Source organism: Martes martes (genome assembly GCF_963455335.1).
Source record: "Martes martes genome assembly, chromosome: 9".
NCBI lineage: Eukaryota > Metazoa > Chordata > Mammalia > Carnivora > Mustelidae > Martes > Martes martes.
This window is the reverse complement of record NC_137896.1, coordinates 14,457,821-14,474,570: the sequence shown is the minus strand read 5'-3', so window position 1 is coordinate 14,474,570 and position 16,750 is coordinate 14,457,821. Positions and strand designations below refer to the sequence as shown.

At 51.6% G+C, this 16,750-nt stretch overlaps 1 protein-coding gene across 2 annotated transcripts; it reads left to right on the top strand.

Moving 5' to 3' along the window:
• The first annotated feature begins 2,315 nt into the window (after positions 1-2,315).
• On the top strand, positions 2,316-11,592 carry PIGT (phosphatidylinositol glycan anchor biosynthesis class T). 2 transcript variants are annotated; one of them, XM_080812700.1, is made up of 12 exons: positions 2,318-2,531; positions 3,093-3,270; positions 5,084-5,211; positions 5,540-5,640; positions 5,752-5,838; positions 6,373-6,460; positions 6,570-6,667; positions 6,758-6,923; positions 7,570-7,770; positions 9,880-10,045; positions 10,149-10,232; positions 10,947-11,592. In XM_080812700.1, exons 1-12 carry the CDS (start codon positions 2,345-2,347, stop codon positions 11,197-11,199), a joined length of 1,737 nt encoding a protein of 578 aa, XP_080668826.1. In that variant the 5' UTR covers positions 2,318-2,344; the 3' UTR covers positions 11,200-11,592. The 2 variants fall into 2 exon arrangements, with proteins under 2 accessions (XP_080668827.1, XP_080668826.1); XM_080812701.1 differs by lacking the exon at positions 5,084-5,211 and having other exon boundaries at positions 2,316-2,531.
• Positions 11,593-16,750: the final 5,158 nt, after the last annotated feature.

Sequence of the window (16,750 nt, the reverse complement as noted above, 5' to 3'; positions counted from 1 at the left end):
AACAGGAATACAACGGTGACCAGGAGCTCTCCCAGGAGCAGATGTGGCCACAGATAATGGAAAGAGAACACGGGCTGTAGCAGAAGTGCACAGAAAACTGCAAAACAGTACAAAGGGAGAAGCTAAGTCTGGAGGCGACTTGGTCTTCAATGATGGGGACAGGCAATTTCAAAAGAAGACAAAGCATAGAAATATGCATCATAATGATGGCAGCTCCTCTTTTATTTTTTGTTTTGGTTTTTTTTTGAGGTCGACGGAATAAACTCTAGTCCTGGCTTCATGACGGACTGTGATCTTAGGCAACATCTGAGTTTCTGTACCTGTTTTCCTATCTGCAAAATGGAGATCACAGACTCTACCTCCAAGAACTGTTTGAATCAATGATGGTCAATATTATTAAGCAATTACTACATTCTAGGTCCTACATATACATAATTTCTAGTCCTTACAACAACCCTGAAAGGGGGTTCATCCATTTTACAGAAGAAGAAAAGTGATCCTCAGATTGCTCATGCTCCTGCGGATTAGAAGCTGGTCTGGGGGTTTTTCTGACATCTAAGCTCATAGCCTTTATTCCATGTCGAGTGGGAGAAGAACACTAATTGGAAGTAGAACGAGGTCATGATGACAGAAAGACATCTTTTTGACACTTCCTCTTTGGTTGGTTGGGGTATATCTTGGCAGACCTGTCCAAAACCAAATTTGACTCTTTGTAGAAGTATGGTTGTGAGTTTTACCAAGAGACTATGAGCGAAATCCTTCATGAATGTGTTCCTCATAGGGCAGCTGGAAAAACCAAAGCAGGAATTTAACATCGGAACTCCACCAACTCAGTAACAAGGCAAACAAGCCAATATAAATCGTGGGGGATACAAAAAGATTTCAGCTCTTCACAAGAGAAAATATATGTATGGCCAATAAGCATATGAAAAGATGCTCAACATCATTAGGTACCAGGGAAATGCAAAATAAAACCACAGTAATACATATACCATATGTACATATACCATAGTACATATACCATATGGCTCAAGCTAAAAAGTACCCTCAAATTGAAAACAAGAGTTGAGCAGGATGTGGACCAACCAAAACTCTGATATATGGTTGGTACAAGTATAAAATGATACATTTTGGAAAAAGATCTGGCAGTTACTTAAAAAGTTAAACATTATCTATGACCTTTGACCACCTTTGACCACTACAGCAACCAACTTCATAACAAAGACTTGAAAGAATTCACGTGTTGATCATCAGGAGAATGGATAAACTGAGGTATATTCTTACAATGTGAAACCAGATAGCACTAAAGAGAAACTGCTGATACAAGAGAGAACATGGATGATTCTCAGAAACATTCTTCCTGTGAAAGAACTCTTACACAAGAAAATACACGTTCTATATGATGGTTTCACTCAGATGAACCTCTAGAACAGATTATTTTGTCGAGAAAAATCGATAGCGATCGCCTCTGGAAGGTAGGAGGGGCCAGGGATCTGCTGGCAATGGGCATTAACCAACCTTCTGGGGTTCCAGGAATGTTCTGTATCTTGATAGGAGTTTCATTTACACAAATATATGCTTTTGTCAGACTCCGTGAATGTGCACTTTAGAGTTGTGCATTTGTGTGTAAATTTTACACCAAAATGTAAACAAATATTAAGCTTTATTTAGTGACATGCATGCCGAAATATTTAGGGGGGAAGTGTAATTATGTCTGCAATTTACCTTGACATGTATCAGAACATAAGAGGAATTGAGGGACTTACAGACCAAAATGTGATAAAGCCAGTATAGTAAAATGTTAATGGAGGAGTCTATGTGATGGGGAAATAGGTGTTCATTATAGCAGGTTTTCAGTCTTCCAACTTTGCTGATGTTTGACATATTTCATGAAAAAGGGGCCAGTTATTTGGGGGTTTTACAGGAAAGCTCTGCACCCGATTTAGGACTGGGCAAATGGACACGCCTAGAAGCTGAGGAAGCCGCATGCACGAGCCCTGCCATGTGACCCTCGCGAAAGACTTTCTCAGTCTGTTTCCTCAACTATCACATAGGCACAGCAGCGGCGGCGCTCGGTATTATTAAGCACATTCTAATGGACACGAATACCCAAAAGTGTGGGGGGGGAGGTGGTCCTCAATCCAGCCCCCAGTCGAGCCAGACATCCACCGCCCTTCGTGCCCCCTCAAACCCACCCGCCCTGAAAGACCCAGCCCGGCCGCCTCTCTGGTAACCTCGCCCGGTTTCCGGGATAGCACCGGAAGTCATTTCTCTTACGCTCTTCCTATTGGAGGCCGGCCTTCGTGGGGGCGGGCACCGCTGGGAGGCGGAAGCAGCCGCAGGCATGGCGGCGGCCTTGCCGCTCGCCGTGCTCGTGCTGCTGCTCCTGGGGCCGGGGGGCAGGGGCCATGCAGAGCCCCCACGCGACACCCTGAGGGAGGAGCTTGTTATCACCCCGCTGCCGTCTGGGGACGTAGCCGCCACATTCCAGTTCCGCACACGGTGGGATTCGGATTTGCAGCGGGAAGAAGGTGAGAGGATGAGACTGGAGAAAGACAGTTGTGGCACCTGCTGGGAGGGGGCGTGGAGGCAGGATCCCGGGGGCGGAGCCTGGTCCCTGGGCCGGGGGAGTTCTGGACCCTGGGCGTGGGTCTGGATAAACTAGCTATTTGGGGAAGATGGGATAGTTATTGAAGAACCCCATTGTACTGGTGATGAAACTAAGGCCCGGAGAGGGGTGCTGACTCCTCCAGACTCCTAGACCAGGTGCTCTTTCCTCAGGTCCGGGCTGCCACTCCCATCCTTTAGTTAGAGCCCTTTGTCGACAGTGCCGCCCGATGATGATACTGTTGACTGTTGCCATTTAGCCTGGGGGCTAGGCACAGAGCTAAGTTCTGTAAGAGATTGTGAGGAAGAAGTTGGAGACGTAGACAAATAAAGGCACTTACTTGGTCAAGATCACATCGCTAGTGAGTAGCAGTTTCGTCCTGCATTCAGATCTCTCCGGCCTCAGAGCTCGGGGTCTATTGCTGCTTTGGGGTGGCTGAGCACCCATCCTCCAGGATCATCACTCATCTACTCCCCTTTTCCAGTGTCTCATTATAGGCTGTTTCCCAAAGCCCTGGGGCAGTTGATCTCCAAGTATTCTCTTCGAGAGCTGCACTTGTCATTCACACAAGGCTTCTGGAGGACTCGGTACTGGGGGCCACCTTTCCTGCAGGCCCCATCAGGTGCAGAACTCTGGGTCTGGTTCCAGGACACCGTCACTGAGTGAGTGCCCGCCCTGATTCCTGTTGCAGGCAATGGAGGGAATGTGGCAGTGGCCGGTGTTGTCATCCTGCCACTGCTCTTGGGGGGCAGCAGTTCCAGCAGGCAGCAATTCCTTGGGGGGTAAAGGTGGCATCGGAAATAAGAAACGATATTACCATATTACTGAGTGGCATTCCTTACTTCGGTGTTTTTCACTTCCCTGACACTTCCAGACCTGAGGTAGCACATGGATGTATCTACAGAGACAGGTGAGAGATAATTTGAAGCTTACTTGGATGTAATGCAGTAGAAGTCTGTGACAAACTGGATAACCTTGTAAAAGACATTCACATGATGATGATGATGATGATGGTACCATGAGGGCCAAACAAAACATCTGTGGGCTAGAGTTGACCTACAGGATCCCAGATCTCGGCATTGGAGGACTAGCTTTTGTTTGGGAGAGGGACAGGTTTAGGTACCACTGTTGTACCCTATTTGCTCTTAATCCCACTATGAGAAATCTGTAGGACAAATGTGAATTTAAAAGGGGGACATAATAGGGAGTGGTGGGGACTGTGGCAGGCTAGAGAGCTTGAGAGGACAGCTGTCACTCACCCCCAGTGGATTGTGGCCATCTGGGAATAGAGGCCTACTGTCATCAGGTAATCTCATTTTTAAGAGATGCCAGAAATCTGGATTTTAGTGTGAAAATTGGCAAACTTAAATATCAGTCAGTAATTTCAAAATGTAAGAAAAGCGGCGTGGGTCAGTGTTGTGCTCACCACATGAAACATGATTACAGCTTATATAGAGCTTTCAGGCTTCAACTCTGCAGTCTCTACCTGAGGCTTAACTATTGGAGCAATTGAAAAACTCTGAACAGAGGGTTATCAAAAAACCCCAGGACAATGCTAAGATGATATCAAATGAGGTGCAAGCAGTGACTTCTAGATTTGCCGAGTCTTTCTTTTTTGCCCGAACTCTAACTCCTTTGTCCCCCCCCCCCCCCCGCAATGCCCCATCTGCCTGGCTATCACTCTCTCCCCTCAGCTCATAATTTCCTATAACATGGAGCTGGTGTTCAGAATTTTGATTTTATACTTTCTGGTCTTAATATGGAGAGCAAATCTGTTGTGATATTTTTCTTTCTAATTTAATTTGATATTTTTGTAGGGTACTAGAATGGTTGTTTTCCCTTGTTCAGTGAGCCTTTATGGATGTAGGACTTCCTGCTGTGAGGGTAGAGGCAGGACTTACTTTCATGGCCAGGGTGTGCACCAGGAAGCCTGTCTTTTATGCCTAGCTGGGCACACCTCAGAGCGGGTCAGCGGGCTGATCTCAGCCTCTGAAGGTGTGGGCACTTTACGTGGTGTTGTGGGATATACATAGGTGACCCAGACTTGTTCCCCATCTCCAGATTGCTCATAGCCTTGTTGAGGAGAAGAGATGCTTAGAACAAGAGGCTGCTGCTCCCTCGACATGTCCCAGGAGGGACCTCAGGAGAGGCTTAGATAGTCAGATGGCAGCACAGGAGGCTGTGGGTGTGGAAGGCAGGAAAGTCGTTCTAGAGGAGGGAGCCTCTTTGACTGTGGGAGGAGAGGGGTGAGTAGCGCGTTGCCAGGCAGGAGGAAGAATCGCCTGAGCAGAGACCTTTGGGGATGCCGGGATGTCCAGAAGAGAGTAAGGAGGAAGGGGTGGGTAGGGCGAGACCCAGGAGGCAGCTGAGCAGGGCAGGGGGGGCACGGCAGCTGCATCAGCTAGCCAGTCTGTCAAGTGCAGGCTTGGAGGGAGGGAGCCCTGTGCCAGTGAGTGGGTTTGTGTCTCCATCCAGCGTGGATAAATCTTGGAAGGAGCTCAGTAATGTCCTCTCGGGGATCTTCTGCGCCTCTCTGAACTTCATCGATTCTACCAACACGGTTACTCCCACTGCCTCCTTCAAACCTCTGGGGCTGGCCAATGGTGAGATAGCCCCGTGGCCCTTTCCTTCTCCCTCTCACCCGAACGTTTGCCTCCTTTTATCTTCAGCTTCCTCCTCCTTCAGCTGGGCCGGATCCTAAATCCCCTGGGTGTGTAGACCCCGGAGGAAGGCTTCCTGAGACCATGCTGACTCTAACTTGCCTTCTCCCAAGGAGGGGAGGGGTCCCACCCCAGCCAGCACCATTAGGGTGGTGGTACTGGAGAGCTGCATGGTGAGCAGGAGGGGGGTCCTCCCCCACTGTCTTAGGAGCATGGGTCCTGAATTGTTGGGCCACAGGGCCCAACCCAGACAGACTCGTGTCTCCCTCAGGCACTGATCATTCCTTCCTGCGCTACGCTGTGCTGCCGCGGGAGGTCGTCTGCACGGAGAACCTCACCCCGTGGAAGAAGCTCTTGCCCTGTAGCTCCAAGGTGAGGCCAGAGTGCTCGGAGCACCCGCCGCTTCCCTGCCTGACCTCCAGGCCCCTGCGCAGGTGTCCCACAGTGAGGGGCCCTGACTTCCTCTCTTCCTGCTTCCTCCAGGCAGGCCTGTCTGTGCTGCTGAAGGCTGACCGCTTGTTCCACACCAGCTACCACTCCCAGGCGGTACACATCCGTCCTGTGTGCAGAGTAAGTCATGGAGAGCGGGGGCAGGTGCCCTCAGGCGGCTCCAAGGGAACATGCAGATGAAGCTTGTAGCCTGGTGTGTTTTGCGGGCTGCGCCAGGAGTGTTAGCTGGGATCCCGATTATTTGGGGCATTGGCACACACCGTGGAGATGGAGTGGCTGCCTGGCAAGCGTTCAGTAAATCCATGCCATGGGGCATCATGGTGGAGGACAAAGCTGTGCGTGCAGCGGCCAGCCCGGTCACTCAGCGGGCATGACCTCAAGCACATCGTTTCATTTCCCTGAGCCTGATTTCGTCATCTGTCAAGTGAGAATAACAGGAGTGCCAGTGCCTGTGGGTGGCGGTGGCGGTTTCTCCGGCTGGTGCACATCCCGCTGCTGGCACAGGGCCGCATGCTCAGTAGTGAACGGAAGCAAGTGGATGGGTGGGAGGGTACATGACAGACAAGGGACAAGCCCAGGTAGGAGTCCCTGCAGCGGTGCGTGGAGGGTGGGGATGGGTGCGTCCCGACTGCTGCTGTCTGGCCCCTGTGGTAGAACGCGCGCTGTACCAGCATCTCCTGGGAGCTGAGGCAGACCCTTTCCGTGGTGTACGATGCCTTCATCACAGGACAGGGGAAGAAAGGTAGGCTGCCTCGGCAACCCACTGGCTACCCACCATCACGGGTCCTGCCCTGTGTCTGCGGATCAGGCCTAGTCCTCAGCCCCGCTCAACCCTCCTCTCTGCTCCTCAGACTGGTCCCTCTTCCGGATGTTCTCCCGAACCCTCACAGAGCCCTGTCCCCTGGCGTCAGAGAGCCGCGTCTATGTGGACATCACCAGCCACAACCAGGTACCCGCGTCTCCAGTCACAGTCGTCCCCCTCCACCCAAGGCCAGTCTGTGCCTCTGCTCACTTCGCAGCCCTGCCCTTGTGCCCCCAGGACAATGACACGTTGGAGGTGAACCCGCCCCCAACCACCACATACCAGGACGTCACTCTCGGGACCTGGAAGACCTACGCCGTCTACGACTTGCTTGACACAGCCGTGATCAACAACTCCCGTAACCTCAATCTCCAGCTCAAGTGGCGGAGCCCTCCCGAGCATGGTGGGCGCTCATGGGCCGGCAGGGCCCTGGGCTACGGGGCTTTCCATCTCAGGGGAGACTCCTACCTTGGGATGTGAAACATGTGGTTCGACCCAGGTCCTGAGTCGATGTCTTGATTCTAACTCCACATCTTCTAAGCTCTATGACCTTGGGCAGGTTCCTAACCTCACTGCCTTATCTAGAAAATGGGGACATAATTACCCAGCAGATTGGATGAGATTATTAATGCAAAACACAGTTTATTCACACATTCATTTAATTATTAGCAAATATTTTTTGAAGACTGAAGATACCCTGCATTCAGGAGACGTAATGTCTGCCGATTGAGGCAGGTCTGAAACAATTATCGCATTCAGTGTTCCCGAGGCCAAATGCAGACTATCATGAGGGCACCTGGTTTGGGTTGGAGGGGCACAGGGCTCGGCACCTATGGGTACTTAGTACAGAAGAGTGATTCTGTCATGCTGTGGGCCGGGGAAGACAGGAATGATTCCGGGATGCACACTTCCCAGGTCTGGTGGCCACGCTCTTCCCCATCGCCTCCTGTCGCCTCCCTGGCTGTGAGACTCTGGACGTGACCAGGGAAGTGGGGGTGAGGAGTGACCCTTTCCTTTAGAAGCTCTTAACCGTGGACTCATCTTCACAGAGGCCCCTCCGGCGCCGTTCCTGCATGCCCAGCGATACGTGAGTGGCTACGGGCTGCAGAGTGGGGAGCTGAACACACTTCTGTACAACACTCACCCGTACCGGGCCTTCCCCGTGCTGCTGCTGGACACTGTGCCCTGGTACCTGCGGCTCTACGTGCACACCCTCACCATCACCTCCAAGGGCAAGGAGAACAAACCGAGTGAGAGCCAAGGCCCGCAGCTGCCGCCCCTCCCCTGCCCCGTCTTGTTCTCCCTCCAGGTCCCCCAGACCCCCCTTTCTCAGGGCAGTGATTCCCCACGTACCTCGAAAAACCACATAGGCAGAATTTGGAAGAGTTTGAAACGTGGGGAGGGTAGCCTTACTGTGCCAGACGTGGAAGTAATTTATAAAGCAGAGATAATTAAAACACACAGGACTGGGGATTCTTTTTTTTTTTTAAATATTTTATTTATTCATTTGACAGAGACCGCAAGAAGGCAGAGCAACAGACAGAGAGAGAGGGGGAAGCAGGCTCCCTGCTGAGCAGAGAGCCCGATGTGGGGCTCGATCCCAGGACCCTGGGATCATGACCTAAGCCGAAGGCAGAGGCTTAACCCACTGAGCCACCCAGGCGCCCCAGGACTGGGGGTTCTTAAGAGGACTTCATGAGAGCAGTGATTTCCCGACTTTTTTATTTCTTTGCCCCTTCTTTCTTGGTGCCCCGGGCACGTCCTTTTGTGCGGATTTGTAGGCCTGCAGTGGAGAATGGGTTAGCTGCAAGCAAAACGGTATTGGAAACCAAAAAGATAAAACTGGAGTAGATGGTTTTTGCCTCTTCGGGAGGGGTAAAGAGGCATTGTTTTAAAAATTTATTTTTATTTCCCATGCTTTTTCTGAAGAGGAGTTAGTATTTACTGTGTGCTTTCTGTCAGGTGGCAGGCATAGCACTAAAGCCATTGTGGTTTGGAGTGGAGGGAGACCTAACCCAGAAGACTTGTCAGGAAGAGGTTCTGGCACATTCCAAACACCCAGACTCGCCATCCGTGACTACCCCGTCGTTGCCTGTACTTTCCGACCTGGGCTGTTCTCCTTACCTTCACCACCACTGTTTGCGTCCCCTTCAGAATCTTCTTGAACATTTATGCCTGTATTTTGTAGGCTTTTCTGTTTTGTTTTTTAACCTTTGGCTCTGGAAAGTGTCAAGCACACACCCACATGGGGGAGCGTGACACATTCCCACGCGGCCGGCTTCCGTCTCTCGCTCCCCCGCTCTGTGTGTCATCTCTGCCCTTGATTCGTTTTCTCGGTTTTGTTACTTTTCTGCTAGTTTCTTTTGATCCTAGATGTCAGATCCACCTTTCAGTGCTTCGGTCTACGTCTCTAACAGGGAGAGGGCCTCCCCAAAACACCGCTGGTCCTTATCACGCCCACTCGCCCCAGTGAACAGTAACACTTGATAGTTTATTTGAGTTAGAACTAAACAGGGTCCTCGTATTGCATTTGCTTAATCTTGTTAATAGACTTCATTTTCTTAGGGCGGTTTTAAGGTTAGAGAAAACTGAACAGAAAGCACAGAGTTCTGTGTCCTCTTCCCTCTCCTGCCACTCAGGTTCCCTATGAGCAACATCTTGCATTGGGCTGTTTGCTCTTAAGTCTCATAATCTATAGCAGTTCCCGCTCTCTCTCTCTCTCTCTCTCTCTCTCTCTTTGAATCTATTTGTGAAGAAACTTGGTCATTTGTTGTATGGAACGGAATGTTCTTTTTTTTTTTTTTTTAAAAGATTTTATTTATTTATTTGACAGACAGAGATCACAAGTAGGCAGAGAGGCAGGCAGAGAGAGAGAGGAGGAAGCAGGCTCCCCGCGGAGCAGACAGCCCGATGCAGGGCTCGATCCCAGGACCCCGGGATCGTGACCTGAGCCGAAGGCAGAGGCTTTAACTGAGCCACCCAGGCGCCCCTGGAACGGAATGTTCTACACCCTGAATCTCTCCTTGGGCCTATGGCTAACGGGTCTTTCTCTCCCCTGCATTTCTTGGGTGTTGGTGGTTAGATTGAGAAACTTGATTTTTGGCCAGGAAACTGGTGGTTCTGTGAACTTCCCATTGTGCCACATGAGGCGCCTGATGCTGGGCGCCCCAGTTTCTATGCTGGAAGGATTAACTGGGTTGAACATGCCCTTGGGACAGCTGCCCTTTCCCGAGACCCTGCTCCCCTCCCTGAACCTGCCTGGCTCCTGTGACCCAGAGCCTCAGGCCTCAAGGGGTAGGGACGAGGGTGCAGGTAGTGTGACGGCCACAGAAATGTGGGTGACCCTTGTCTGTCCCCAGGTTACGTCCACTACCAGCCCGCGCAGGACCGGCTACAGCCACACCTCCTGGAGATGCTGATCCAGCTGCCGGCCAACTCGGCCACCAAGGTCTCCATTCAGTTTGAGCGGGCGCTGCTCAAGTGGACCGAGTACACCCCGGACCCCAACCACGGTTTCTATGTCAGGTGGGCTCCCCTCATAGTCTGCCCCCAGCCTCCCGGCCGCCCGCCATGCAGCTTGCCCCGATGAGGGAGCCACGCACACCAATGCCCATCTGCCTCTCCACAGCCCGTCTGTCCTCAGTGCCCTTGTGCCCAGCATGGTGGCAGCCAAGCCCGTGGACTGGGAGGAAAGCCCCCTCTTCAGGTCCCTGTAAGTGTGACCTCTGCCGCCGGTTTCGGGGTGGGCAGCCATATGGGTGACCAGGTCAAGGCGGGGTGTCGCCCCTTCCAAAGCAATGTGCTGAGTTAACTCAATCCCAGTAAAAATCCTAGTGGTCTATGATATTTGTCCAGACTCTAGGAAATGATTCTGAAGTGGTTCTAGAGGAAGAAAGAGGCGAGAAGAGCTGTACTTAGAGCCTGCACGTACTCATTGTTTCTTGTCACGAATACTTCACTGAGCGCTTATCGAATTCCAGGTTCTTCAGAGAGTACTGGGTGTACAACGGGACACAGAACAGCTTTGCCCCTCTCCTGCTCATGTAAAGAGGCTGGAGGGGAGATTTTGGTCTAGGGTAATGGGGTCAGGGGTGCTGGGAAGTAATCTAGGGCCTTATCCAGGAGGGCTTCTCTGAGGAGACAGCCTCGAGGCAGAGACCAGAGGCAAAGGAAGAAGCAGCGAGCAAAGGCAGGGCCCCATCCCTCCCTTCAGCACAGGCTCCTCTCCTTTGATCAGGTTCCTGTGTTGTCTCGTGTTTCTGGGTTGACCTGAGATGTCTTCTGTCAAAAAGGTTTTGAGGTTGACAAGGCTTTGCATACCTTTCCCACCGGGTATGGGCCTGGTGCAGCTTGGAGAGGCAACAGGGTGGGCTGGCGGGGGAGCATCCTAGGCCTGCCTCGCTCACCTCTCCTTCCTGACTCCCAGGTACCCGGTCTCCGACAGCTCTAGCTACTTTGTGCGCCTGTATACAGAGCCGCTGCTGGTGAATCTGCCCACGCCAGACTTCAGCATGCCCTACAACGTCATCTGCCTCACATGCACCGTGGTGGCAGTGTGCTATGGCTCCTTCTACAATCTCCTCACCAGAACCTTCCACATCGAGGAGCCCAGCACGGGCGGCCTGGCCAAGCGGCTGGCCAACCTCATCCGGCGTGCCCGTGGTGTCCCCCCACTCTGAGGTTTGCCCCCTGCACAGCGGGGCTGCTCTTGCTCCCTGGGGAGGGCTGCTGATGGCCCCAAGGGCTCTTTCTGCCACTTGCTCTCTCCAGAGTTGGCTTGTAAACAAACTGGCCCTGGCTGAGGCCGGGGCGTAGCTGTGCTGTCTAGTTCAGTAGCCGTAAGCCAGGTGTGGCATTTGAATTTAAAGTAATTTAAAAATTCATTTCCTCTGCTACTCCAGCCATGTTTCAAGTGCTCAGTAACCAAAGTGGTTCGTGGCTGCTCTCTTGGACAGTGTGGACAAACGTTTCCTCACGGCAGAAAGCGCGTTGACCCAGATACACTGTGAAGAACTTGTATCACTGTGGTAGCTGGGACTTACTGGTTGTGGAATAAAAGCGGCTTCCTTGGTTCTTTGCCTCCTGTCCTTGAGGCCCAGGAAGAGGGAGCTAGGGCTTGTTTCCTGGGCACCTGCATAAGACTTCGTACACATCCCCCCAAAACCCCAACAGACAGAGCTCCTCTTCCTCCTGCTAAAAATTTCTTCTTGCTTCCTCCTCACTGGTGTTTCCCAGAGCTCCCTGGGTTTGGCCGGGAGTATTTATAGAAGTGTGTCCATGACCATGACCATGAACCATCCTCCTGCCTCTCAGGAGCCCTGGGAACCAGTGCCCTATCACCGGGGGGTAGAGCTGGGGAGGGAGAAGAGCTCCACGTGTTGGTTTTCTGTGTCGTGCGCTGGAATCCCCTGAGATGCTTGTGAAAATAATGCAGATTTCTGGGGTCTAGACCCTGTGAATTCAGTTGGTTTGAGTGTAGCCCAGACTTGGAATTTCTGTCAGGCTCTTCATCAGCTTGTGTTCTGAGTGGTTCCTTAGACCTCCCACAGGCTTTGAAGCCAGGTCCCCTGCCCACCTCCCCTTCTGGTTATAAAACCCTGGATTCCTGTGGTAGGTCCTTAAGCACATGCCCCTCTCCACCCCTATCTTCTGTCTCTGCCTCTGGCACACTTGGCATTAACTGTAATAAGTATTTGCCATCTGCCCGTCCCTTTCCCAGCTCTCCCGTCATAACGGTTTGGCTTAGAATGCCCTGTTCCCCCAACCAGAGACTGTCCTCTACTGCCTGGTTCACTCTTAAAAACCAGAGAGTTGTTTCCTCCAGGAAGTCTTCCCTGATACATCAAGCTGCTGTAGGTGCCCCTTCCCTCTGTTCCCAGAGCTCCCTGGACTTAACATTTACAGGTTCCTTTCACTCTCGTTGTTCATGTTCTTTAACTTCCATTGAACTCTAAGCTCCCTGGAGGCACAGGGCTGTCTTCCGTCTGGACCAGATCCAGCTCAGGACATTATGTATGCATGACTGGGTATAGGCTATTCTGGCCTGGGATCTGGGGTTCAAGGGTAGGGATGGGAAGGGCAAGGGGCACCAAGAAACCCCACGAATATGAGGGCAGAGTCTTGAGCACAATAGTACTGGCGATGTCCATACAGCCAGCATAGATGGTGTTGGTAGGTCGCCTCTGAGGGTTTTCCAAGAGCTCCCAGGACGTACGAGGCACATGTGTATAGGAAGGAGGTGATGAGCTCATCTAGCCCACAGGCAAAGGCAACTTGGTCAAGATGCTTTCACTTGAGTTTTTCTTCCAGGCACAAATAGGCAGGGTGTAAATGAGATGAGCATGCGGTGGGCGGGTGGGTATCCGAGGCTCCCGCAGGGAGAGGGATGCCTGCCACGTCCGGAGGGCCTGGCTGTGCCTTATACCCCCAGCTGGGCGGGCACTGGGACCACCTCTGTTGTCACGACATACGTCATACATCATACATAATCTGTGCACTGGCAACACCATGTCTTGTGCCCCTCCCTAAATTCCAGATTCATTTACCCCACTGCCTACCTGCCGGCTGCACTGGGACATCTAAGGACATCTAGCTTTAATATTTCCCAAACCAAGCGTCTGCATCCTCTCCCCCACTACCCCCGACACGTGCATGGGTGGCCAGCCATCATCCCGGTCGCCCGGGCCAAAAACCCTAGAGCCATTCTTCATGCTTCGCTCACCTGTCAGGCTTGCTCTGTTGACAGCTTTGCTCTACCTTCAAAGTAAATCCAGAAGCCGGCTCCTCTCTCACCACCCCTGTCCTGTGCCATCTATGGACGAGGGCTTCCTGGCCATACCTGTTTAAATTGCTGCGCCCCCTATGAGCTCCCTCCTTTGCCCTTCTCTTTTCCTCGATGTCTCTCACTGCCATCAACGTGCAACTCATCTTACTTACCTTGTTTATTCATTATTAAGCTCCATAAAGATGAGGATTTTTGTCTTGTGGCTTCAGTGTCTGTAACAGAGCCTGGTATGCGGTCTGCATTCCAGTAATTGCCAAGGGAACGAGTGCATGAATGCACCAGTATCACGCAGTACTTTTAATGCTAAGCAAACCAGGTCACCCAAACATCAGGGTTCTGAGCCCTGAACTTCTTGCTGTGCCCGCACCAGGACCATCTTCCCTAGTCCCTGCACTCAGGGCCTGGGCATTTCCAGGGGGAGGGCCAGAGGTGCTGAAGGCCAGGCCAGCCAGGGCCCCCGGGCATTGTGAGGTCTGCTTTCCCCTCACAAAGCTGGGGCTGTCTGTGGAGCTGCTGTGGGCATAGCACCGGGGGTGGAAAAGGGAACTTCTGTCCTCTGAGGGCTCCCTCGGGAAAAGCAGTGAGTGAGTGAGTAGATGAAGGAGATTTGCACAAGCAGAACTGCCCAGAGGAACTAGTCTCCTTTCCCGGTTTTCCTTCAACACCAGGGACAGTTCCTTGTGACCAACTATCACTGTTACTCACTATCACTCAGACACTGCACATGGATCAGGAGACTTCTGGGACATGGCAGGGCCGGTCCTCTCTGAAGAAGGCTGGGAGACAGCTGGCTTGGGGGTCAGGCAGGCTTTGGCAACAGCTGCCCGGGGAGGTTTACGGCCTGCCTGCCTGCCTGGTGCATTCAGAGGGCTCAGGGAGGAGCAGTGGGGCACCCAGATCCCGACCCCCTTCCTCATCCCCCGTGACCAGGATCTGGAGAGGTGGCAGGGAGGCCTCAGCCTTGTGGACCCGCAGTGGGACAGGCATGTTGTTCACACATTGAGAACTGGGTTGAGGGGCGGAGCCCCCGCCCTGAGCTAGGGGTGCTGGGAAGCGGGAGAAGAAGGCAAAGTCAATCAGCCTTGCATTTTCCGGCTTCCCTTCCTCAGCGCCTGCTCTTCCCTTTCATGCCCCCCTGCCTCTGTCCCTGACCTCGAGCTCCTTCCATGAAGCCTTTTGTGACCATTCTCACTTCCTCACTGAGGCTGTATGCTCATTCATTCATTCATTCATTCATTTACTCGCCTAACCTCTGACCTGTCTGTCTGGCACTTCTATTATCCATCTGTCTACTCATTCAGCAAATACGTGTCAGGTATCTGTCCTGTGCCCAGTACTCTTCTAGGCACTAGTGAACAAGAAAGGAAATCCCTGCCTTGTGGTGCTTACACTTTAGCGAGGGAGACAGACAAAAGCTTGGCTGCGCTAAAAGGTATATAGTGTAATCCCACTATGTCCTCGTAGCGCTATGGCCTCGAAGAAAAGGAAAGCAGCGGGAACAGGAAATGGATGGTCGAGACCTCTAAGAAGGTGAAGAATGATCAGGGATCCAAGCAAAGTGAAGGAGAAAATCACATGAAATTCAATGAAAGAGCAAAAGCAACCACCATGTGCCAAGAGCTCACTGAGTGTGTCTGCAAAACAAGGAAATCCCAGTAGCTGGAGCTGGGAATGGGGCAGTGGCGGGGGGCGGGGGGACGGTTTGGGGTGAGTTTGCACAGGTTGGCCAGGGCAGGAGGAAGAGAGCCCTGGAGGCAAGGACACTATCAGATTTGCATTTGCTTATTTGCTTATGTACATTTCTGGCCTTCTGATGCAGGTTAGGTTAATAATTCTTGCTTCATCATTCTCTCATCATGGGTCCGTGTGTGGCCCGTTTTGTGTGTTACTTACCTACTCATGCATGTATTTCGGTGCAGTAAGGACCCAGGAACCTACCCTCCTACAGGAAAACTAGCACGTGGTAGCAAAAGATTTGCTGTTTAAAAGATCACCCTGGCTGCTGTGAAGAGAACAGACTGTAGGAGGTAAGAACGGACACTGGGAGGCCAGCGAGGAGGTGAGAGTATCAGGAGGAGCAGACTGGACCGATCGCAGCAGAGGGGGAGGAGGTGGTTGAGTCTGGGACAGATCATTGGATGGAGTGTGGCTTCATGTGGTTTCTACGAACCCATGCAGTCAAAAATGAAGTCACAAATTATTGATTCATTCAGTGCTTGCTGCTTAACTGCTTACTATATGTTAAGTTCTTTACAAAACATGCATTCCACACGGTCCTGCGCTGCCCACGGCCCAGAGGCGGAGATAAACAAACACACTTAAAACGCTTTGGAGTAAGTGCTGCGATCCAGGAAACCCAGGGAAGGGAGAGAAAAGCATGGTTAATATGACTTGCACAAAGGTGCTCAGTTACTGTCCCATCTCATGACGATCTGAGCAACTGATTAAATTCTTGAGTCGCATGTGTATTTATATTTTTTACTGTAAAATTATTTGTAATAATCATATTTTTTTAAATGTCTACATTTCGGAGCATAGACACAACTTCAAATGCCAGTCAAAGGCTGTCCTCAATTAGTCTTCCAGACCTCAATCTCTCAGATAGTTTAAGAACACGAAAGAGAATGGGGAAATTAAAGGGGAAACACACCTTTTCTCTCAAATAGGTGTATTTTTGGGGACGGGCACACCAAGGACACAAACGACATCACCAAAAACAGGGGTCTAGTCTGGGAATCCCAGGTTCTGGATTCTAGTATTGCTGTTTGGTCCTGGGCAGCAGTGTCTCTTTCAAGGAAGGGTAAGTGGCTGGACTACACATAGGGCAGCAGGAGAAGGTTGTGGGGGAGGTGGCAGGGATGGTCAGGACAGAAGCCATCCAGCATTCCAAAAATTATGTAACAACAGAGTATTCTTTTTTTTCCAGAATATTCTGGAAATCCTGACAGGGACTGCCACAAGGATGAACCTTGAAAATATTACACTGACTGGAATAAGCCAGGCACAAAAGGACAACTACCGTATGGTTCCTCTCATATGAGGTACCTGGAGTAGCCAGTTAATTGACACAGAAGGTAGAATGGCCGTGACCTGGGCCTGGGGACGGGGAAGGGGAGTTAGTTCTAATGGGCACAAAGTTTCAGTTTAGGAAGCTGAAAATGTTCTGGAACTGGATGGTCACGATGCTTGCACCACAATGTGAGTATACTTAAGACCACTCCATCGTATACTTAGAAGTGGGCAAAATGGTGCTTTTTTGTTTGTTTGTTTTTGAAGATTTTATTTATTTATCTGACAGAGAGAGACACAGCGAGAGAGGGAACACAAGCAGGGGGAGCAGGAGAGGGAGAAGCAGGCTTCCCTCCAAGCAGGGAGCCCAATGCAGGCCTCGATCCCAGAACCCTGGGATCATGACCGGAGCCAAAGGCAGACACTTAATGACTGAG

What these genes read in the sequence shown, in the direction of transcription:
- PIGT (XM_080812700.1), top strand. Translation starts at nt 2,345, where the DNA reads ATGGCGGCGGCCTTGCCGCTCGCCGTGCTCGTGCTGCTGCTCCTGGGG. An exon ending in TCTTGCCCTGTAGCTCCAAG is followed by an intron (nt 5,641 to 5,751) that starts GTGAGGCCAGAG and finishes TGCTTCCTCCAG; the next exon opens with GCAGGCCTGTCTGTGCTGCT. An exon ending in ACATCCGTCCTGTGTGCAGA is followed by an intron (nt 5,839 to 6,372) that starts GTAAGTCATGGA and finishes CCCCTGTGGTAG; the next exon opens with AACGCGCGCTGTACCAGCAT.